Source organism: Drosophila ananassae, chromosome 3R, assembly GCF_017639315.1.
Source record: "Drosophila ananassae strain 14024-0371.13 chromosome 3R, ASM1763931v2, whole genome shotgun sequence".
NCBI lineage: Eukaryota > Metazoa > Arthropoda > Insecta > Diptera > Drosophilidae > Drosophila > Drosophila ananassae.
The window spans coordinates 22,988,444-23,011,256 of NC_057930.1; the positions used below are offsets into that span (position 1 = coordinate 22,988,444).

General features: G+C 38.0%; 8 protein-coding genes and 2 long non-coding RNA genes across 10 annotated transcripts; 5 read left to right on the forward strand and 5 right to left on the reverse strand.

Moving 5' to 3' along the window:
- Nucleotides 1-367: 367 nt before the first annotated feature.
- LOC6498062 (glycerophosphocholine phosphodiesterase GPCPD1) lies at nt 368-3,448 on the reverse strand. Its single transcript, XM_001961972.4, has 5 exons — nt 3,133-3,448; nt 2,627-3,034; nt 1,099-2,553; nt 888-1,034; nt 368-822 (listed from the first exon to the last, which is right to left on the reverse strand). The coding sequence occupies exons 2-5, from the start codon at nt 3,023-3,025 to the stop codon at nt 703-705; spliced, it is 2,121 nt and encodes a 706-aa protein (XP_001962008.1). The 5' UTR covers nt 3,026-3,034; nt 3,133-3,448; the 3' UTR covers nt 368-702.
- A 291-nt stretch (nt 3,449-3,739) lies between these two features.
- On the forward strand, nt 3,740-4,541 carry LOC26513700. Its single transcript, XM_014906773.3, has 2 exons — nt 3,740-4,198; nt 4,254-4,541. The coding sequence occupies exons 1-2, from the start codon at nt 3,923-3,925 to the stop codon at nt 4,440-4,442; spliced, it is 465 nt and encodes a 154-aa protein (XP_014762259.2). The 5' UTR covers nt 3,740-3,922; the 3' UTR covers nt 4,443-4,541.
- Nucleotides 4,542-4,986: 445 nt separating this feature from the next.
- LOC6502430 lies at nt 4,987-5,740 on the forward strand. Its single transcript, XM_001961971.4, has 2 exons — nt 4,987-5,429; nt 5,494-5,740. The coding sequence occupies exons 1-2, from the start codon at nt 4,995-4,997 to the stop codon at nt 5,674-5,676; spliced, it is 618 nt and encodes a 205-aa protein (XP_001962007.2). The 5' UTR covers nt 4,987-4,994; the 3' UTR covers nt 5,677-5,740.
- A 273-nt stretch (nt 5,741-6,013) lies between these two features.
- On the forward strand, nt 6,014-10,660 carry LOC6497471 (chromosome transmission fidelity protein 18 homolog). Its single transcript, XM_001961970.4, has 12 exons — nt 6,014-6,994; nt 7,058-7,700; nt 7,757-7,985; nt 8,044-8,160; nt 8,219-8,321; nt 8,383-8,522; nt 8,584-8,818; nt 9,168-9,343; nt 9,403-9,536; nt 9,594-9,811; nt 10,264-10,327; nt 10,388-10,660. Exons 1-12 carry the CDS (start codon nt 6,119-6,121, stop codon nt 10,486-10,488), a joined length of 3,036 nt encoding a protein of 1,011 aa, XP_001962006.2. The 5' UTR covers nt 6,014-6,118; the 3' UTR covers nt 10,489-10,660.
- Nucleotides 10,584-11,252, reverse strand: LOC116654889. Its single transcript, XR_004310037.2, has 2 exons — nt 11,111-11,252; nt 10,584-11,013 (listed from the first exon to the last, which is right to left on the reverse strand). It is a non-coding gene; the product is annotated as an uncharacterized LOC116654889 (long non-coding RNA).
- LOC6497472 lies at nt 10,861-11,415 on the forward strand. The gene is made up of 2 exons (XM_001961969.4): nt 10,861-10,996; nt 11,170-11,415. Exons 1-2 carry the CDS (start codon nt 10,876-10,878, stop codon nt 11,379-11,381), a joined length of 333 nt encoding a protein of 110 aa, XP_001962005.1. The 5' UTR covers nt 10,861-10,875; the 3' UTR covers nt 11,382-11,415.
- Nucleotides 11,416-12,247: 832 nt separating this feature from the next.
- Nucleotides 12,248-13,751, forward strand: LOC6497473. The gene is made up of 2 exons (XM_001961968.4): nt 12,248-12,895; nt 13,233-13,751. The coding sequence occupies exons 1-2, from the start codon at nt 12,802-12,804 to the stop codon at nt 13,442-13,444; spliced, it is 306 nt and encodes a 101-aa protein (XP_001962004.1). The 5' UTR covers nt 12,248-12,801; the 3' UTR covers nt 13,445-13,751.
- A 64-nt stretch (nt 13,752-13,815) lies between these two features.
- LOC6498061 (chymotrypsin inhibitor SCI-III) lies at nt 13,816-14,528 on the reverse strand. The gene is made up of 2 exons (XM_001961967.4): nt 14,153-14,528; nt 13,816-14,091 (listed from the first exon to the last, which is right to left on the reverse strand). Exons 1-2 carry the CDS (start codon nt 14,226-14,228, stop codon nt 13,919-13,921), a joined length of 249 nt encoding a protein of 82 aa, XP_001962003.1. The 5' UTR covers nt 14,229-14,528; the 3' UTR covers nt 13,816-13,918.
- A 1,286-nt stretch (nt 14,529-15,814) lies between these two features.
- On the reverse strand, nt 15,815-18,304 carry LOC26514878. Its single transcript, XR_001408608.3, has 6 exons — nt 18,190-18,304; nt 17,645-18,116; nt 17,028-17,571; nt 16,491-16,966; nt 16,041-16,429; nt 15,815-15,980 (listed from the first exon to the last, which is right to left on the reverse strand). It is a non-coding gene; the product is annotated as an uncharacterized LOC26514878 (long non-coding RNA).
- Nucleotides 18,305-22,133: 3,829 nt separating this feature from the next.
- LOC6498060 (male accessory gland serine protease inhibitor) lies at nt 22,134-22,633 on the reverse strand. The gene is made up of 2 exons (XM_001961965.3): nt 22,456-22,633; nt 22,134-22,386 (listed from the first exon to the last, which is right to left on the reverse strand). Exons 1-2 carry the CDS (start codon nt 22,520-22,522, stop codon nt 22,205-22,207), a joined length of 249 nt encoding a protein of 82 aa, XP_001962001.1. The 5' UTR covers nt 22,523-22,633; the 3' UTR covers nt 22,134-22,204.
- Nucleotides 22,634-22,813: the final 180 nt, after the last annotated feature.

Genomic DNA, 22,813 nt, shown 5'->3' on the forward strand with positions numbered 1-22,813 from the left:
TTTAAGAACTACTAGTTTATTAGTTTATAACAATACTTTGTATTATTCAAAGGATTCTTAATAATTTTTTAGATAAAACACATATATTTTTTTTTAACTTTTATTTTTAATTTTTTTTTTATTTTTTAACTTTCTGTTTTATTTTTTACTTTATTTTTGTTCTGTTTTGTAAATAAATTAATTAAAACTTCTTTTAATAACAGTTTAGATGATATTGATGGTTTGACAAGCACTGCCGTCTCATGTAAATGGAATGTAAAATACATGTAGATATGCAAACCAAACCTTACCAGATTTGAAATTATTTAATATTTTCCATTAACTCCATTATATTTAAGCCCCACCATCCCTATTAAATAAGACATACTTTTATCTTGAAAATATATAAATTGTATTGAAAAAAAGAGAGTTGCGGGAACGTAAAAACTGAAGTACAGAGCGATTTAAGTAAATTGGCAATGAAAATAAGATCTCAAAAAACAATTTGATGCTTCCTTTCGATGGACAGTAGATAGATACAATTTCAACTAGGCTATGTTTAGAAAACAAATGCAATTGGCTAAGTGAATAGATGAATCCAAAAAGGCAGAAACCAGATGAGCTTTGGTCCTAAGCAGAGAATGGATCGCATAAGCGTATATTATAAGTGATATTTTATGCATATTTAAATGATGAGTATAAAATATTCGATCAGTTGCTAGGCTAGGCTTGCTGCTCCTCACTGCCATCGGGAGAAGTGTGCCAGACATGTCCCGTTTCCAGGGCCTGCAGCTTGAGCAGCTCCTTCTGACTGTCCTTGGCCTGAAGGTGGAAAACACTTTGCTGCGATTGGGATTGGGATTATTCGTTAAGGATTTTCTGTTTTGCCATTTACTTCAAAGACTCACCTTGACCTCCTTGCTGGTTAAGACATCCATTTTGTCATAGATAATGGCATGCAGTCCGAGCTCCTTGAGTAGCTTGATGGTGTCCTTGGAGTTGTTGTCATCGCCCCAGCAGAACAGCACCAATCCGCGCTCCTTGGCCAGATTCACCTAAAAGCGTCCGTGGCTAAATGGTTCGCATTTTGAATCGTGTGTGGCGAGAGGATCATTTTACCTGGCTGGGATCTCGCAACAAGTCCTCCGTGTGCGCCACAATCCCCAGCAGCTGCATGGCCACCGCATGCCAGACGGCCAGTTCCATGGAGTTGCCCCGCGGGTCCAAATACTGTTCGTACTTCGTAGTCCGGCCCAGAGTCAAGAACATCACAGGATACCGGTTCTGCTTGAAACGCAACATGGTGCAGATATCAGGATCAAAACAGCTTAAAACAATGCGTCGATTTCCCGCCTTCCGCAGCACCACATCCAAAATGCAATCGATATAGAGATTTCTGTCCACCACATGCTCAAACTCCTCCTCCATTTTGCCATCCTGCAGCCGCTGAGACCACTTGATTTCTATATTGAAGCCCACATGAATGTCCAGAGCATCCAGGACATCGGCGAGCTGGGGGAAGGGCTGATGCTCGAGCAAATCATCGTTATGAAAGGAGCGCGTCTCCCTCGAAAGCCCTTCGGCTGTGTGATAAACCTTCAGCTTTTTCAACTGCTCCAGGGAGAGCTCTCTCATCGGCAGAGCCAGGAAGTCGTGTTCCTGCATGCTGCACTTTGATTTTAGAGAAACATAAATCATAAAGTCGTGATACACCACAGGCACCAGGTCCTTGCTCAACTGCACATCGAATTCCACCATATCGGCTCCGTGATCCGCGGCATTCTTAAGCGATGTTATCGTATTTTCCCGGATCACAGTGTCTTTGGCTTTAAAACTTGTGCCCGATCCCCGGTGACCAACATCCAAGCCCGTCCACTTGTTGTTCCAATATCGGGCATAGCTAACGCTCATATCCATGTGGGCGCTTAGTGAAGAGGGCTTTACGATCAGGTATCCCAAACGCATCATGCCCAACGGCCGATGGCCCTTGGCACAGGTGATAGGTATCTCCAGGTTGCCCTCCGAGCGCTTGAAAAGATTGGGCAGCACGTAGTGATAGCCCAAGTGATTTGGTGGTCCATCTTCCTTGGCCACTCGCGAGCTGTAGCTGTACAAATCGATCAGGTAGGCGGTATTTTCCAAGTCTCCCACGGTCAAGTGGAATATAACCAAATCGCTGGGACCACAGGCGGTGCCGAATTGTTCCTGACTCCGGATCTCGCACTCTTCAGCACTTAGGGTAACCACTTCACTGAAAGCAAACGCTGTGGATTCCCCACCATTCTCTTTGGTGTCGTGTGTATCATTTGACAACGAATCCTCCAACGGGGAAAGAGGTGTCAACGAATCGCAGCTGGCATCGGGAATTCGTAGATTCATGGGTGTAACCTTGACCTGGACATGCCGCCGTTTCATTCGCTGCTTCCATGTAAACGGAGCATAGAAGAATTTGAGCTGGACTATGGACTCCTTTGTCAGCCAGCCACGGTCTACTTTCTCCTGGCCATTGAAAGAGCCAAAGATGTCAGGGTTATTATTCGAAGGCTGCTCGTCCAGTTCCTTGATAATTCGAGGCTGTAATTGAGAGATTATGTAGCAAGGAAGTCATTTGAGGTTCAAAATAAAAAACAACGATCCAGATACAAACCTGCAACTGAGTCTCCCAACGACGAACCACAAGTTGCTCCGTACTCGGATCCACGGCACAGACCATATACCGATATTCGGTGGCACAATGGCGAGGGATATAGACTTCACCCGTCCACAGGTTACTATCAGGATCATCCTCCTTGTTCAGAAGAACGGCACCAGAGTGCTGCCAATTTCCCAAGGCCTCTCCTGTGCCGACGACGGCCAACTGCTCATTGGAAGCCAGGTCCAGGTGCATCAAGACTCGAAATGTCCACAAGCGATTGGTGGTTATGTCGCCAAAGATCCTACGGTTTTGGGTACTCAGTCGATGACCATTTTCCGAGGAAGACGGACATGAGGAAGGAGCTGCCATGGCGTCGTCCTCGCCATCGTGGGAAGGCAGCCAGTTCTGCATTGTACAAACCTAAGAAAAAGATATAATTTTTTTCAGTTTATGTTTAGCCATTGACCCTATCGTTGATGACGTAAATGGCGTTTATCTATCAACAAGCTTTCACTTACTTCTTGTGTGGGAGAGGAGGAACTAAAAAAACAAAGGCAGCCTCGCCTTATATCGGTCTTCTGGATTTTCCTTAGTTTTCTCCTTTCCCAGCTGCTGCACTGAAAACAAACGAGCAGTGATAACCAGGAGGTCGACACTGTTTATGTTCGCCAATTTCACAAAACTGCAACGAATGATTTCAGTGTTTCGCGTGGGATTAGCATTTCTAATTAGTTTTAAGTATAAATAATATTTTTAAGTTGCTTTAAAACTGTTAACAATAAAAATCGGGTCAGAAATCGGGTCGCCGGTGGGACTAGAGACAGTGATGCCAACTTAGCTCTTTTTCCGTAATATGTAGCTAAAAAATAGTTTAAATTCAAAAGTACCCAGGAATCCCGGAAATTTAATTAATATTTCATTAACTTATTAATATTAATAAGTCAACCATTACATTTGCGATTCATTTAAGCTCCTCCGAAAATAAACAACGTTACAAAATGTCATCGCTGGGTCGATAAAAATATCTATAGAGTTGCCAGACTTCTGATGTTTGAAAGTTTATATTGTGAATAATTTTAAAACATAATTTAGCGTTGCACTCTTATCATATTTCTTCAAAATAATTGATCGATGCCTGACAATCAAATTATCGTAGATTGTTCTAGAAGATAGACGTGTGGGCGAGGAATCAGTGCAGCTTGTTTAGTTCCAATTTAACGTCAAAAGCCGCAAAAACTTAATTTACAAAATTATTACCACTAATTTGTTAAAAATTAAACTAAGATATAATTTATTTTATTGTGTATTATGTATACAGATTATGAGCCTGAATTTAAGTTGGATCTACCCGACCATATTATATATGACAATGTCGACCCATATGAGCCGACATATAAGCCGGATGCCCCAAACTTCCGGTCTTCTGTTAATTCTAATGTTGATGAAATCAAAACAGAAACTTCACACCAAATGCCTCCTTTTCCACACTCGTCGTATCTGAAAGATGGTAAACGTATCTATAAATTTTCACGCACAAATAGCGACAGGGAAAGGTCCAAAATGTGGAAAGATGCTGCTGATGACGTTAGTTTTTTAATAAAAAAAAAAGTTTTTATTTAACTAAACAATACATTTTTAGATACTCAGAAGAAATCAAAACATTACTGATATTGTCGAAAAAAGAAGAAAAAAAGATACTGTGATTTCGGTGATATATCCCTGTCTGCACAGCGTTAAAGGTCGTGTTGATCCGGACACGGATTCGAAGTGTCCTCTTTGTAAAAAACCTATTCACAAAGTGTTTACAAAGGCTAGTGAGAAATATTAAATAAACGTGCAATTTCCATAAAGAAATTTTAATGAGTCACTGGATGCACTTTTTTTTGGCGGGAAAAAATGTCCCCAGCTGTTCCAGACCAGAAATGGTCAAGACAACAACACAGGCAAAAGTAGAATTAGTTTTCCAGTATGACCATGTCTAATCAGAAAGACCATTCACAGATGGCTCCAACAAATGAAGAAAATTTTGAAGATTATCTACAAAAGCACAAAACAAAATTGATATAATGAAAATTATTTCATACAATTAAATGCGCCTGAGCTTTAAATAAAAAGCTTTATGTTGGCATTGGTCTTATTGGAAAGTAGCGTTTTAGTACAGTCTGGCAGCGCCAATTAGTGATGCTAACTCATTTTTTGGCGAGAAAATTTAACCAATCAGAATATGTACAGTTTATAAAAGGATTTCAGCTGGAATTTTCCTTTTTCCAATGATGAATATCACGTTGAAGATTCGGTCCTACGACTTAAGTTATTTAATATTTTATTTTAATTTGGTATTTTTCATGGTACCATTCGCTTGTCGGCGTCATATTCTCGAATGTTCTCGAATATTGATGGATGGATCCTCGGCGCAGCTTTCTCATGGATAGCTTTTCAGTTGCTTCTCATCCTCCACACCCTTCAGACGTCTTTAAAAATATTCCTATTAAATACTACACCGATCGACTTAATTTTTTACATTATGTGGTCTTACATTATGTGGTACAATGAAATTAAGTTGACAAATGATGATCTACCTTACGAATATATATATGACAATGATGACCCTTATGTTCCGACCTTCAAACCGGATGCACCAAGCAGCACCAGCCTCAACGCCGTTGCTGCTGAAGCTCCAACCAAAACACAAACTTCAAAACAAATCCCTCCCGTTCCACACTCGTCGTATCGGAAAGATGGTAAACGTATCTATAAGTTTTCATGTACGCATAGCGACAGAGAAAAGATGGAGCTGTGGAAGGAAGCCTATGATGTGAGACTTTTCTTACAAAAAAAATCATAAATTTGGTTTATTTTTATTTTAAATGTTTTTTAAGATATACAACTCAAATCAAAAACATACTGTGATTGTCGAGAAAGCGAGAGAAAATGATACTGTGATTACAGTAATACATCCTTGTCTGCACAGGATCAAAGGTCCTGTTGATCCCGAAATGGCTACCAAGTGTCCTTATTGTAAAAAGCTTATTCGCACAACCAAAGTGCTTCCTAATTTATAAATAGCATACAACTTGTGACAAAGGATGTAAAATATTCAATAAACCTGGAATATCCTGACAGGAATTTTCTTGTGTCAAGGAATACGGTTTTTTTGGCGGGAAATTCTGTCTTATCAGTCAAGACAACAACAAAGGTAAACAATAACATTCGCCAGTATGACCAAGGCGAGTCGAAAATACCAGCACAAATGGTTGAAATTGTAAATGCTATTATTTCATAAATAAGTCAAATAACATAAAAAAGAAAATGGATTTAAATAATTTAATGCATTCATCTTTATTTAAAATGTCTAAGCATTGGTTTTATTGAAATGCATCTATTTCTCTTTGTCTGGCAACACCGAATAGGGCTGCCAGCTGTTATCATTTTGGCGGGGAAATTTTTCCCATCCGCGAATTGTTTACAAATTTATATCTGTTGGAATATTCCCATTTTCCTACAATGGACCAATATCCCGATGAAAACGAAGAGTTTGAGCTTCAGTACCAGGACGAGCTGGAGCTAATGGAGGATGTGCCGCACGAGTATGACATGTATGATGGTCCCAGCACCTCGAAACAGGCCGCTGAAAAGCAAAAGGAAAATCGGGCTCCAGCAGAAATTATGGACACAACCCGAATGGGAAACTCATCGCTGGCTTCTCCACAACTGTCTCAGATTACTTTCGGTGCCAGCCAATTGGAGGGAGAATCGGGTCTGGGGGGTCCGGTGAACCGCCGACTTTTTGGCACTCCAAAGGGCCCATCTGCTGGTCGGATGTGCTCCACGCCGTTTCAGCGAATGCCCGCCATTCAGGAGCTGGAGAACACCCAACTCAGCAGCAGAGTTCCACAGGAAAAGGACCCCGAACCACTGCTCAATGCCGCTGCTCAGCAGCTACAGGAACTGGGGCTGAAAAACACCAACAAACGTCGCCTGGAGCGGGACTTATTCGGTGACATCGATGATCTCTTTCATGAATCTTACGAGGATCCAATGGTAAAAAAGGCCAAAACAGAGGAACGTCGTGATAATGAGGCCATCGAAAAGATTCTGGAACTGCGCAGAAAAATGCGTGAATCCAGCAAAACACTGCGGAAGGATGATGTGAGTCGGTTGCGAGCCTTGCACGACTTCAAGATGCGGAATCTGTCGTATGAGATTCCTAACTGGCCGTTTTTGGCCATACAGAGAAGTGATCTGGAGAGGATCTATGTGAGGTTCCATTCGGAGGACTACGAAAAGCGTCAGCTGGAAATGGTCAGCGCCCGGGGTGAGGTTGAAGGCAGTCTCTTGGGCGAAGCTAAGGAAAAGGTCTGGCAAGAGGCAAAGGAACTGGTATGTCACAGTCTATTAGGAAGAAAGTAAAGTAATCATTACAAAAAAAGATTTCCCTTAAAGGTGCTACGTCGCGCAGCTGCTGACCAGGACGCCGATATAACAGAGATAACAGAAACTTCTCATACGGAGCCAGGACGCCTTTGGGTGGACAAGTACAAGCCTCGAAAATACATAGACCTGCTTTCGGACGAAATGACAAACAGAAGCCTGCTGTACTGGCTAAAAATGTGGGATAAGGTGGTCTTTGGAAAAGCTTTTCACAGTAAACAGTCACAGGATTCAACTAACACGGAAGGTGTAGGTGGTGGCGGTGGAGGAGGAGCAGGAGGAGTAGGAGGTGGAGGAGGGCCAGGTGGAGGTGGTGGTGGTGCAGCCTCGAACAACCAACTTAATAGTTTTAACAAACGCACTGGCAAGTTCGAGTCCAACGGCGGCTGGAGGCAAAGAAAATCGCGCCAGGCTCTAAACACAAATGTGGACACTTTGGGGCGGCCCATGCAAAAGGTGGCTCTGCTTTGCGGTCCTCCAGGTTTGGGTAAAACTACTCTCGCACACACAATTGCCCGGCATGCCGGTTACAATGTCCGTGAAATTAATGCGTCCGATGATCGCAGCCCGGAAGCCTTCAAGCTCGCCTTAGAAAATGGCACTCAAATGTCATCAGTACTAAATGAGGACAAGCGACCCAATTGTATTGTTTTAGGTGGGTTTATTTTTAATCGGAGTAGTAAAAACCATTATAAATTATGCACTCTTTAGATGAAATTGACGGTGCTCCTCGTCAGTCCATAGAATATTTGGTAAAGTTCGTCAACGATGGCATCTACAGCAAGGTGAAAGCCAAAGGAGCCAAGGCGGAGCACAATATTTTAAGGCGACCCATCATTTGTATCTGTAACGATGTCTACGATCCAGCGCTTCGTCCTTTGCGGCAAGTGGCGTTTGTGGTTAGTTTTCCACCCATTGATTCAGCGCGTTTAGCCGAAAGGTAAGTTTCCAATAGCCATTAATTTTGAAACAATCTTTAAGAATATTTTTCTTAACAGACTGATCAAGATTGCCCAAAGGGAGCAGCTGAAAACAGATTTTGGTTCACTTATTGCCTTGGCGGAAAAATCTGGCAACGATGTGAGAAGTTGCATTTCTTCCATGCAGTTTTTCAAGTAAGTTTAATAATTATTATATTTTTTATAGTTAAGGAATAGTGTTTTTTCTTTGTAGTGCCCAGAAGCATAGTCTGACACTGCAAGATGTTTTGAACAATAATCTTGGACAAAAAGACAGACACCAAGGTCTATTTGAAGTGTGGGACGCCATTTTCCGAGTAGGTTTTTATCATATTATTGAAACGATGTTATATTGACCATGAATGTCCTATATTTCAGATACAACGTCCTAAGAAAACTTTGCAAACGGACTTAAAAAATAATAATGAACCTGCTCAAGTCACCATGACGAATATGTCGGTGGCAACGCGAGTTCGGAATGTGTTGGATGTGGTGCACTCAAGTGGGGACTACGAAAGGTTAATAAATTGAAAATATTACAAAAATTGGCAAAATATATATTCATTTTCTCTCTGATAGACTCACCCAAGGAGTGTACGAGAACTATCTGCAGCAAAAGATGCCCGATCCGAACTTCAGTGGCGTTTGTGAGGCCCTGAAATGGTTCTGCTTCACCGATACGTTGCAACATCAGATAAGCCGGCAACAAAACTACAGTGTATACCCATATTTGCAGTACGGTTTTGTCGTTTGGCATTTGCTGTTTGCCACACTGGCCTGGCCGAAAATTGCATTTCCCACGCGTGGCTTTGAGGTAAGCAGAAGCCAAGAAAAAAAATATTTTTTTGTCAACATAAATGCAAAGAAGTGGATGGCCGACTGGGTAGATGATAGCCCTGGGTCACATTATTTCTTTTCAACGACACAGAGATTTTTTCTTTGAGGCAGGCTCATGATTTATGCAGGCGTCATTAGCCAGAGCAAACATCCCCGGCCAAGCCCTGTGGAAAGTGCATAATCAACACAATCAAGCCTTGTAATTTCTTGTCCATTATGTGCCTCAAATGCAATCACAAGATTAATGAGACTCCTGCATAGATTTTAGACTGTTTACTTAAGGGTCGAGAAACCTCTTTATAAACTCTCTTTTTTTTTCGTTGCAGTTCCAACAGAAGAGCACCAACCAGAGGAATATCTTTCAGGCATTGCGCAAAGGTGTCACCACCTCGGCTCTGGGTGTGGGTCAGGGCAAAATACTCCTGCTAGATACAGTTCCCATGCTGAAAAGGATTCTTTCGCCGCAACTGCGCTCGGTTGCTGTGCAGTTGTTATCCGTTAAGTAGGGACTTCAACTTTGATTTTTGAATCGCATTTTTCTATAGTTTCTTTTCATTTTAGAGAACAACACGACTTACGCCATACCATTGAGGTGATGGTGGACTTGGGCTTGACATTTGTGCAGGTGAAGTCCTTGGAAGGACACTATGTTTTTCAAACAGAACCAGATCTCGATGCACTAAGTGCTTTTCCAGGTGAGTTTCGATTTCCCCCGCCATGAAATTAAAGCTAAGTTTTAATTTCTTTTACAGGCTATCCCGGACTCACCCTTCCCTACTTCAGCCGGCAGTTAATTGCCCGCGAGGTGGACCTGGAGAGGATTCGGCGTGCGGCCCCCAAGGGTGGGGAACCTTCAAAAAAGGCTCCCGCCTCGAAAAAGAAGTCCGCCCCTCAGTTGCCCAATCATTTGCAAACATTAAAGCCGAAACCAATTTCGGCTGCCAATGCACACAGTGCACCCAAACAGCAGGTGGGGAAAAACAATAAGGATGCACTGGGTCCAATTTGCATGTCTTGCATTTACTTAGCAGCAATTTACTTGCAAATTTTCTCAATTCGACCAAAATGCGCACATGCTTTTTTCATCGTATCTCTTTACCTTTTGTTCTTTGCTTTTGGCCACTGGTCTTTGGTTAAATCCGTGAAAAGCTAATAACCCATAAGGGGATTCCAGCAGGATTGTCATTGGGGTCGTAATGTGGGATCAGCGCAAACGAACATTTATTGCCCATCTTAAACGAAAGTGACTTGGCGAGCTACTTTATTCAGTGGGGGAATACCATTTTGTTTACATTTCTTATTCTCCAGAAATTTTAGCATTAAAGTACCTTGTCATTTCTCTTATCTTCTTGGACTGCTATTGTTTATCACGCCTTAAAATAGTTATAGTGTACTTAACATAGTTTTTTTTTCTATTTTTAGCTCACAAAAGACTTTTTTGGTCGAATTACTCACAAGGCCACCTCTACATCAAAGGCGGATGAAGGTATGATTAGGAAACCCCTTTTTAATTTGGATATAAAGTTTAATTATATTACTTTTTTAGCGAAAACGGATGCGATTGTTAAGAGCCCCATTTGGTATCGCTATAAGGAAGGATTCAACAACGCTGTCCGCAAGGATGTGCATCTCCACGAGCTGCTTTAGACCATTTGTTTTAATGTATATCTAAGTGAATGCCCTAACTTATTTATTATTAAAAAATGAAAACTTTTAGTACAGGTTAAGATAAAACAAGTTAATGTACGTCCTTGTGAACCTTTTTATTGAAGAGTATGTATAAAGATGTGAATGAAAGATTAAAAAAAGCGCCAAACTACTTGAGTCTCTTTTTCTGTTTAGAAAAGGATTATAGTTGATTATAAAGTCAACAAAAGATTGTATACTTTCGCACAGATTATAAAAGTGTGAGCTTCATTCATCTGTTTGGAATTCTTATCGTTTTCTTATCGCCCCAAGTTCCTACTTGAGTCCGAAGCCCGACACTCACTCAATCGCTTCATTCGCTCACTTAGTTGCCAGTTGCACGTCCAGATGTCTCGACCTAAGCCTCCGTTGGTGGTGCTATCGCTGTGGTTGGTGGTGCTTCTGGGAGTGCTGCTCCACTACCACCCCGCAGAGGCACGATACGTCGGATCCTCGCAATCGATACCGGGTGAGTTGCCAGCCAACCTGGGCCACAAATCAACAGTAGACAATTAATTAGAATGAAATTTGATTGTGGTGCTGGTGGTGGGTGATTTTGAATTATGGCTCAGAGTTTGTTTACCTTCAGTCAAGGTGACACATCATTGGTCCTACAGACATTAATTTGGTTTTTCACCTCAGATATTTGCAATCAACCTCCTCCCCGATCCGATGGCGTTGGCACTATAGAGTTCGAGGGCTTCTACTACGATCCAGCAACGTTCGATTGCCAGAAGTATTCCATTGGATCCCGTCGCCTTAAGCCCGGCCAGAGTTTTGGCAGCTTACAGGACTGTGTTACCACCTGTATTCGTGGCTTTGGCAGAAACAAAGACAGATATGTTAATGAATAAACTAAACTGAAATAAAATATATAATGAACTGAAAGTTACGCCGTTGAATTCTCAATCTCGAGTTGGCATGTCAATCATCCGCCCCGTTGGCCCATGACGTAATTGTTTTTCTTTTGTCGCACTATCGAAACGTGCGGGCAATCTGTGTTTGTGGCCTATGGGGCAATTAAACCTACTTAGTTGATCATTGAGACATGACTTACGTTAGCATTAAATAGTAGTTCTCTATAGAAATGGGTCTTTATTCTTACTTACCATATATTTTGAGAAGAATTTTTGGAACATATGAAGAGACCTAATCTTTAAAACCAGCACTACGATTTTGGGCACTGCTCATATTCATTTAATGTCATTGAATTAGTTTTTTTTAGTGCGATAACGTCATATATGATCTGAGAGCATTTGTAGTTCGGTGCCGATACGTCATGGACGTCTTATCACCGGATTTTACATATATATTATATTTCTCACGTCGAGTGCAGCTCTCATTTTGTCCAATCCTGGCCTTCTGCAACTGGCAGATGTCGGTTTAAGCCGGAATCTGGGTGAGAGACTACCCCCAATATGATCTACTACCATCCCGGATCGCACTTGCAAAAAGTTCTTATCAAAAAAGCCACAGAAAAAATTAAATAGTTCATCAATTGATGAATGTAATATTTTAAAGAAAAGGTTAAAACTTCCTCTCTTCCTTTAAATAAACAAACTTTATGTTATACCCAACAAAGGGTTTATATTATTCTAATTTAGATAATTAGTATTTTTCCCAGTGCATGATTTATTCTCTTTGTAGCAGCGATTGCCGGCAGAGCCCTGATTATGAATCTCTGCCTTTTGTTCGAGGTTTCGAGTCGAGTTCGCGACTCAAAGTTTAGTCAGTGACCAAGAGTGTGGTGAACAAATTCTGTTTCATTCTGGCATCACTTATATTTTTGGCAAATAAAATACAAAGAAAAAGAAACTTCAAAGTCCAAAAAAAGGAGCTGCATTTAAAGAAATAATAATAATAATTAAAACAAGTCTCTTGCGACGAATAATATTTTGGACTAGGCTCTTGCACCGTAGATGAACTTTGCGGTGGACCGACGACGAGTATAAAAAACTCATTAAATTGAACAGAAAAAAATAAATAAAATAAAGGCAGACAGATCGGCCGATCATCTATATACTAGAGGCTCTCATTCATTATAGAATCGGACATATTCCGTACTGCCCTCTTATATATGGCGACGAGCGGTTGCTGCGCATTTGTGTTTGTCCTGAAAAAGATTGACATCATTGGTGCCAGGGCGATAAATACAGTTGCAATACAGAGCTGACTAAGTTGAGAAGCTGCGGAGAATATCTGCAATAATATTGAATAAAATCGAGGGTATCGACAGGAAAAGTAAATTATCAGTCCCCCCTAAAAGCCAATAAAATGCAGCAGCAACATCAGTTTAAAGTATCCATTTGGCTTTGTGTGATTTTGGCCATGATCCTAGAGCAGCAGATGCCTGTTGAGGCGCGAGTTCGTAAGTATTTCAAAATAAAGCTAATATATTGAGAATAATACCCTATATTAGACCCTATATAATTACAAAAATTCATATTGTTGATCCGCTATTATAAATTTCAAACTGATTTCTCTGAATTATTAAATGCATTTTTTTGAAAAGCATTTTTTAAGTAAACAAATATTAATCTGATTTATAATAAATCAATCAATAAATTATTAACCAGTTATGTCCAGTTGCGACTAGATTTTTAAAAATATTTCATAATAATATTAATTAATCCATTTTAAACGAGATTGTCTCGCAGAGCTGTCGCTTTTCCTTAAATTTGTATTAAATATAAATACCCTTCCAGGAGATCTATGCCAAGTGGTACCCAGCACGAGCGGACTGTGTGTCCCCAGCACACTGGGCATCTACTATGACCCGGAGACGCAACATTGCCGCTTTATGGGCTGTAGCAACAAGAGATTATTCACCAGTCTGGAGGATTGCGACAAGATCTGCAACAATGCAAGACACGTGAAGAGACGCAACAGAGCAAAGACCAATGAAACCACGCAATGAATATACACAAATATTTATAAAAACAAAACAAATAGTCTTTGTTATTAATTTAAGCGGAGTGCTTTATTATCACTAACATTCGCCTAGGGTAGAGCTTTTTTTTATTACACTAAAAAAGAAAAAGGAGTATCTTAAATACTTTGAAATATATACAAGATTGTAGGACATAGCTTTGTGAAAACTTAAAAATATTTACGGTAGTACTTAGAAAAAAATTCACAATTCAAGTGGAAAACTTTACTTTATTTTGAAACAAACCTCTAAAAGCTTTGTTAAATAATAAACCATAGAAGCTTTATAAATTGAAGAGTATGTGTAAAACACTTTTGGTTAAAAAATTGATATATTCTTTGTTTAAAGATTTAATTATTTTTTTTTTTTCATTTATTTAATTGCTCTCTACACAGTCTGTTTTGTAAATAATCTCAGTCACCAAAGAACGCCCCCCATTTCATTTCATTCCAGATGACATTTTCAAATATCACGACAGTTGAACTCACACTCAACTTTTGTGGCAAATCGGTTGTCGTTGCCGCCACAGCCTCCGTAGATGAAGGGTTCGCAGTGGCGCTTGATGGGATTGTAGGCGAAGCTCTCCACGTAGCCGAAACACCTGCCGCTTATTGTCGGTTGAAGACACAGTTTCACTGCACAATTACCACAATACTATTAGAATTGTTTATATTTTGAATAGATCAGGAGATATACCTCTTTTGGAGGCACCCTCCGTTTGGGCCAAGAATACAACTAGAAGCCCAAGGAGGAGCCACTTGGTGGATGGCATCTTGTTATTTTGGGGGGAAAATCCGCGCGGCAATCAACCGTCAAGTTCTTTGGTTAAAAACCCACTGAGCCGGGCTCCCTCAGCATTGAATTGTGTTTACAAATTCGTTCAAATGCTCATACTCGTTTTTCTATTGGTTTTTGCCAATATTCAACATTGACCAAGTTAGCAGTTATGAGGTGATTTCTTCGGCAACAGCCACTTGAAGATTACCTACATTTAATTTGTGTTTAAAAACAAATAACGTTTGGTACCACAGCTGAATCAGATTTTAAATGAATGGCCTTAAATTTTTGTTTTATTTTAATTTATATTAATATTTTGTTGAAAGTGAAACCTCCCCAGTCTATACCCTGTAGTCGAGCTTATAAAAAACGCCGCTCGCGGAGATGACGTAAAAAAGCACTTGGCAGAAGGCAACAAAAAACATGTTCCGCATATCAATCGGAAAACAACAAAAAGCAGCTCTGCCAATACATTAATATCAAGTACTAGACTTTTGTGTGTACTGGTGGGCAGATTGACAGCCACAAATAAACGATTTCAATTTCAATCTGGGCTTTACATTCAACTAATCGAACAAGTAAATGACTAATCATTCTAGAAATACTAAAAGACGAGCGATACCTTTAAAGTTATGTGTTTTTAATAAAGGAATAGCTTTTATCCGTCATCAATCAATCCCAGAATGGAGGTATACATTCTGAGACTGATTTTTAGCATCCTATTGGAACTTCATACGATTGGATGTGATAATTATAAGAAAGCGTTGATAAGATTTATTTGTCATGGTTTTTATTTACAACTCAACAATTATTGTTCAAAGATTTTTAAAATATTTTGGGTTTTTTGTTTAGTAACACTCATAAAGTTCTTTTATACTTTGCATTTGGTTTCGCAATCCTTTTGGGTTAGGAAATTATTTTTATTACCCCTACATCCCCCATATTCGAAAGTGGCACAATCATCTCTTATTGAGTCGTAAGCGTATCTTAAAAGCGAAGCTACACAGATTCCAGGCTCCACTGGCAGACCACAAATTTCTAAATTGTAGAAGTATGTCAGACCAGAATCTGTGATACCTATTTCCAATAGGTTCTTAAAACTTACGGTCCTTTAGGCTCAGGACGGAACTATTCAAAAAAACGAACAAGATCAAAATAAGAAATAGACGCATTATCCGTTTAGTTGAGGAACAAGTAATGATTTAAACTGAAGTCGATTGGCCTAAAGATGTCAATATTAATTGTGACTAATTAATTTTAATAGTATAAAATCGTAAAAAACGTTTTAGTATAGAAACATATACATTCTTTACTAATTTCTGACAAGGAATTTTATTCAAAGTTGGTTTTCAAATTCTTCTCTGGCTTACATAACAAAAAAACACTATCAAAAGTACTAGCACCTTCATAATTATAATAGTTAAGGAACTTTCAAGTAGCTAAGAAACGAATAAACTAGGCTTGATTCTTTCTGAGTCGTTATATTTATCGACTGTAATATTTATATTCTCGGTACTCCTGAGAAATAAGGCGTTCTCTGCAAGAAGCAGTAAGTTGACCTGAATATCAACTGTAACCGTGGTCTGTTGATCGTATATATTATTTTAAATTAAATATATACAAATTTATTCAATCTTATGTTATTCAGAGATTTTAAACATTTTCCTGGTAGCTAAAATTCTAAGCCAAGCCTCTTTTCCCAAACATTCTTCAGAAATGTTCAAGCACTTATGACGTGGGGGGAGTTCTAAATGAGGTAATAAAAATTTTTATATTATTGATAAAATATGAAAAAAATGTTACTAACGAATATAAGGGCCACTAAAAGACAAAGCAGTAGTCATGAATCCAGTAAATACAACCAAAGAGGAGAGCACCTTCATAATTATAATAACTCAAGAACTTTCAAGTAGCACAGTATAGACTAATCTTTAATCTTTAGGTTTTATACTCTTTTTTTAAAAAAAAATTTAAATAACTGATTTCTTACGCTTACGCAACTATTGTGTTACTACCGCCTGTGATATTTGTATACTCTTTACGCCTGTATACTGTTGCTTGTGAATTTTATTTTCCATAAAGTATCAATCAACTATATACAAATTTATTCCTTCTTAAGTGACTTCTCATACTTTCTCCACTCATCTGTTCCCAGGCATTTTTCAGTCATTGCGAAACACTGACCTGGAGGGTAATCTGAATGGGGTAACCCAAAATTGAATAGTGTTGATGAAATATTAAAAAAAATGTTACTTACAAGGGCCGAAAGCAAAAGAAGAAGCCAAGAATCCAGAAATTACAACCAAAGAGAAGAGCACCTTCATAATTATAATAACTCAAGAACGTTCAAGTAGCCAAGAACAGTATAGACTAATCATTAATATTTACGAGCCGTGATATTTATAGTAAATTTCGTATATAGTTTTTTAAATCAAATTTTTGTAGCTAATTTTTTACGCTTACGCAACTATCGAATTACAGCATGCAAATTTTGTATACATTGTACTTTTATACTATACGACCCAAAGTTTAGGGCGTCCTGTTTAAGAGACGTGAAGGTTCTTCTATGTGGTCTCTCTGTATTGCTTATGAATTTTATTTTCCATAAAATATCAATAAAAAATATAAAAATTTATTCATTTTTAATTCTTATTGACTCCTGGTACCTTCTCCACGCATCTCTTCCCATGCATTGTTCACTTAATGCCATACAGGTCAATCTAGGAGGGTCATCTGAATTGGGTAATCCAAATTTGTATAGTTTTGATGAAATATTAAAAAAAATGTTACTTACGACGGGGGAAGGCAAAGGAATAAGCAAAAAATGCAGAAAATACAACCAAAGAGTAGAGTAGCTTCATAATTATGATGGCTCAAGAACTTTCCAGTAGCTAAGAACAGTATAGACTAATCTTGAATCTTTATGAGCCGTGATATTTATAGTAAATTTCGTATATAGTTTTTTAAATCAAATTTTTGTAGCTAATTTTTTACGCTTACGCAACTATCGAATTACAGCATGCAAATTTTGTATACCTTGTACTTTTATACTAGGTTTACTAAAGTTTAGGGCGTTCTCTTTAAGAGACGTGAAGGTTCTTCTCTGTGGTCTGGCAATATATTAGAGCCGTAGTCTATTCCTTATGAATTTTATTTTCAATTAAATATCAATAAAATATATAAAAATTTATACAAGCTTAATTGACTCCTTGTACTTTCTCCACGCATCTGTTCCCAAATTTATCTGTATATACAAATTTATTCATTCTTAAGTGACTTCACGTACTTTCTCCACGCGTCTGTTCCCAGGCATTCTTCAGTCATTGCCAAACACCTCACTGGAGGGTAATTTGAATAGGGTAATCCAAAATTGAATAGTGTTGATGAAATATTAAAAAAAGTGTTACGTACAAGGGCCGAAAGCATAAGAAGAAGCCAAGAATCCAGAAATTACAACCAAAGAGAAGAGCACGTTCATAATTATAATAACTCAAGAACTTTCAAGTAGCCAAGAACAGTATAGACTAATCTTGAATCTTTATGAGCCGTGATATTTATAGTAAATTTCGTATATAGTTTTTTGAATCAAATGTTGTAGCTAATTTTTTACGCTTCCGCAAATATCGAATTACAGCATGCAATATTTGTATACCTTGTACTTTTATACTATACGACCCAAAGTTTAGGGCGTTCTCTTTAAGAGACGTGAAGGTTCTTCTCTGTGGTCTGGCAATATATTATAGCCGTAGTCTATTGCTTATGAATTTTATTTTCAATTAAATATCAATAAAATATATAAAAATTTATACAAGCTTAATTGACTCCCTGTACTTTCTCCACATATCGGTTCCCATGCAATCTTCAGTTAATGCCAAACACAGAGCTGGAGAGTAATTTGAATGGAGTAATCCAAATTTTTATAGTGTTGATAAAATATTAAAAAAAATGTTACTTACGACGGCGGAAGGCAAAAGAAAAAGCCAAGAATCCAGTAAATACAACCAAAGAGAAGAGTAGCTTCAAAATTGTGATAGCTGAAGAACTTTGAAGTATGTAAGAACAGTATAGAACTAATCTTTAATCTTTATGAGCCGTGATATTTATAGTAAATTTCGTATACGATTTTTTTTAACAAATTTGTAACTAATTTCTTATGATTATGCAACTATCGCATTACGCATCGGTATAATGCTTCAAGATCTTAAGTAGCAAGGGAAAGTAAAGCTAAGAAAGTAGTACTCTTCAGTATACTCGAAACACCCTCTTGGAGGCTAGAATTCTGAATGAGGTAATACCATCGATAAAATGTTAAAAATGAGTTTAACCATCAAATATAATCAGGAACAGGAATAAAGCTTCCATAATTATAATAGTTCAAGATCTTTTAAGTAACTGAGAAAAGTATGAAGAAGTATAATAAATTGTTTATCTTAGAGGATAAACATTTCTACCCATTTTCTACGCTTTTTACCTACCTGTTACAAATTGTAATAATCTATAAACTAGTTCCTGTAGGGTACAGAGGTATATTGAATAAATGAGAATAATCAGTAATTATTAATAAAAAAAAAACAGTAAACTATTAATAAACTGTATTGTTAATCAAAAAATGGAAACTTCCTCCTACAGTCTCAAAAAATTAACTTGTTTATTGATTTTTTTGGTAAACGCAATATGGTTACATTGTTGGTAAAAGCAATATTTTTTTTATTTGCATTTTTCCTCACAATCATTTCTATTTCGGAAGTTGTTTTGATTTCCATGACAGCCCCCATATATAAATGAAACGCATTGGTTTTTAGCCTCATTGTATGCAAATCTTTCAAAGTAGCCAAGACAAGTTCCAATAGTTATTGGCAGACCACATATGGCTAATAAAAAATTTTTAGTTCTTAAATTTTCAAATTTATATAGATCGCTTAAAACTTACGGTTTTTTAAACCATCGGAAAATTTAAAAAAGGCCAAGAAGAGAAAAGTTATTGCAAATAACTGCATTTTTTTGGCTTTAAAGAGAACTTGCACCTACAAATGTTTCAGCACGACTGAAAGTAATTCCTATAAAGCGTGTCTAAAATTTTTATAAACTGTATCAAATCTCTAGTTATACTAATTTCTTTTTAAGTCTTTAACCTTAGACCTTTTTTTGAAATTTTGCAATACAATATCCTACCTGCTATAAAGTTTGTAATTAAATTGGACCTGGAAAGTGAGGGACAATTAGCAACTGGTCGCTGTTTCAATTATTTCAAGCAAATTAAACAGCTAAGTTAATTGTCGCCCCGCACACACGACATAACACCTCACCTTTATTAGGCCATTGGCCAGGCCAATGTTCAATCGAGCCCGAAATGTGTGAGCTAATAAATAAATAGTACGGCTATCTGAGAGTCCTCGTTCCACTCCTTTGACGTAGGAATCAAGTCGCCAAATCATCATTATCATTACCGTTACATCATCAGCAGTATCATCAACGATAATTTAATTTGCACTGCCTATTAACACCTGGCATCGTTTTGCTGTCTCTCTCGGTCATATCTTGCCTTGGCTCCTTCAGTATTTTGGCCCTAATGTGACTCTAATTACCGCCCTTGCCCACAGCCACTCATGTCACTCAGGCAGCCACCTGCAGGACCTTTCTCATCCTTGCACAATGCAATTTTAATGAGTCCGAGCTTCACAAGATATCAAACCCTTACATTATATTAACTGTCTACGGCCAATATTAGCCATGGCCCTGACATTTCAATTTATTATGCAAATTTTCCAGTTTATCTCTCAGCTCACTTACGACACGTGCAATTTGGGAATATGTGTTTTTCACTTACTAATTGTGGGCTTATTATACTCTTACTATGAGTATTTCAGCTTTGGATTGAGTGTGGTAGGTGTGTCTGTCTCCTTTAAAAATATCGAAGAGACCGAAAAGTCTGTATGATCTATTCGAACGCTATAAATTGTCTAGTAATTATGCGCTCTTTGAGCGGAATACGTTAAACGAATTTTAGATCAATTCCCCATCAATCTGCATCAAAATCTGGAAGCAAATTATTTTTTAGATTTTTTGTTAAACTTTTTGCCAAAAAAGCTATATCTTTGCCAAAACTCATCCGATTCTTAAGCGGAATACCTTAAAAGAATTGTGGATCGATTCTCCATCAAAATCTGGAAACAAATTATTTTTTAGATTTTCTGTTAAATTTTCAGGGCTATCCCCTTCATTTGTTGGGGAAAAGCATTGGAGGGACAATGTGGCCCCCATCGGAGGCTATATCTTTGCCAAAACTCATCCGATTCTTGAGCGGAATACCTTAAACGAATTGTGGATTGATTCTCCATCAATCTGCATCAAAATCTGGAAGCAAATTATTTTTTAGATTTTTTGTTAAATTTTCTGGGCTATCCCCTTCATTCTTTGGGGAAATGCATGAGAGGGACAATATGGCCCCCATCGGAGGCTATATCTTTGCCAAAACTCATCCGATTCTTGAGCGGAATACCTTAAACGAATTGTGGATTGATTCTCCATCAATCTGCATCAAAATCTGGAAGCAAATTATTTTTTAGATTTTTTGTTAAATTTTCTGGGCTATCCCCTTCATTCTTTGGGGAAATGCATGAGAGGGACAATATGGCCCCCATCGGAGGCTATATCTTTGCCAAAACTCATCCGATTCTTGAGCGGAATACCTTAAACGAATTGTGGATTGATTCTCCATCAATCTGCATCAAAATCTGAAAACAAATTATTTTTTAGATTTTTTGTTAAATTTTCTGGGCTATCCCCTTCATTCTTTGGGGAATTGCATGAGAGGGACAATATGGCCCCCATCGGAGGCTATATCTTTGCCAAAACTCATCCGATTCTTGAGCGGAATACCTTAAACGAATTGTGGATTGATTCTCCATCAATCTGCATCAAAATCTGAAAACAAATTATTTTTTAGATTTTTTGTTAAATTTTCTCTTTATTCTTTGGGGAAATGCATGGGATGGACAATATGGCCCCCATCGGAGGTTATATCTTTGCCAAAACTCATCCGATTCTTGAGCGGAATACCTTTATCGAATTGTGGATCGATTCTTCATCAATCAGCATCAAAATCTGGAAACAAATTATTTTTTAGATTTTTTGTTAAATTTTCTGGGCTATCCCCTTCATTCTTTGGGGTAATGCATGGGAGGGACAATATGGCCCCCATCGGAGGCTATATCTTTGCCAAAACTCATCCGATTCTTGAGCGGAATACCTTAAACGAATTGTGGATTGATTCTCCATCAATCTGCATCAAAACCTGGAAACAAATTATTTTTTAGATTTTCTGTTAAATTTTCTGGGCTATCCCCTTCATTCTTTGGGGAAATGCATGGGAGGGACAATATGGCCCCCATCGGAGGCTATATCTTTGCCAAAACTCATCCGATTCTTGAGCGGAATACCTAAAAAGAATTGTGGATCGATTCTCCATCAATCTGCATCAAAACCTGGAAACAAATTATTTTTTAGATTTTTTGTTAAATTTTCTGGGCTATCCCCTTCATTCTTTGGGGAAATGCATGGGAGGGACGGAGGCTATATCTTTGCCAAAACTCATCCGATTCTTGAGCGGAATACCTTAAAAGAATTGTGGATCGATTCTCCATCAATCTGCATCAAAACCTGGAAACAAATTATTTTTTAGATTTTCTGTTAAATTTTTTGGGCTATCCCCTTCATTTTTTGGGGTAATGCATAGGAGGGACAATATGGCCCCCATCGGAGGCTATATCTTTGCCAAAACTCATCCGATTCTTGAGCGGAATATTTTAAACGAATTGTGGATCGACTCTCCATCAATCTGTTTTTAATTTTTTAGATTTTTTAAGCCTCACAAAAGTCTCGGAAACTGAACCGCTTTGCATTTCCTCTAGATTTTTTTATATTTTCGCAAGAGTAATATTTTTTTGTTTTCCTTTTAATATAAGGTACATATTATTCCTTGCACTTGGCCTCACAAAGTTCTTTACTATCGAAACGATTGTCGTTGCCATCACATCCACCGTAAATAAATTCTGAACATTCGTCTTTATCGGGATAATAGGTATAGCTAGGTATATAGGCCAAACATCTTGCAACACCATCTCCATCTTTAGCAGGCTGAAGTCCGCAGGCGGCTAAAAATATGTTTCATTTGATGAGTTTCTTTTATAATTAAATTTAAAGTTAGGGAGCTTTATACTTACGATCCTTTAATCCCACAGCAAGGCCCACAAGGACAAGTAGAAAGAATATAAGGACAAGAAACTTCATTTTCACGAACTGTCTTTCTTCAGTAGTTTTCAAAAACTGAAAAGATGAAATAAAAATTTGGAGCTCTTAGGGCACAGTTTAAGTAAATATACAAGTATGTACTAGATTGCCTAAATTTTTTTTTTTTTTTCGAATTTACAAATGTATTTAAATGTACTTCCATGTACTTGAGTATTTTATCTCTTATGTGTTCAACATGTCGTATGCGCAATTAAGCACTCAAATGAAATGATTTAATTTTCACTCAATTAAACTGCGAATAAAAATAAGTTACAGTTATGAAATAAAGCA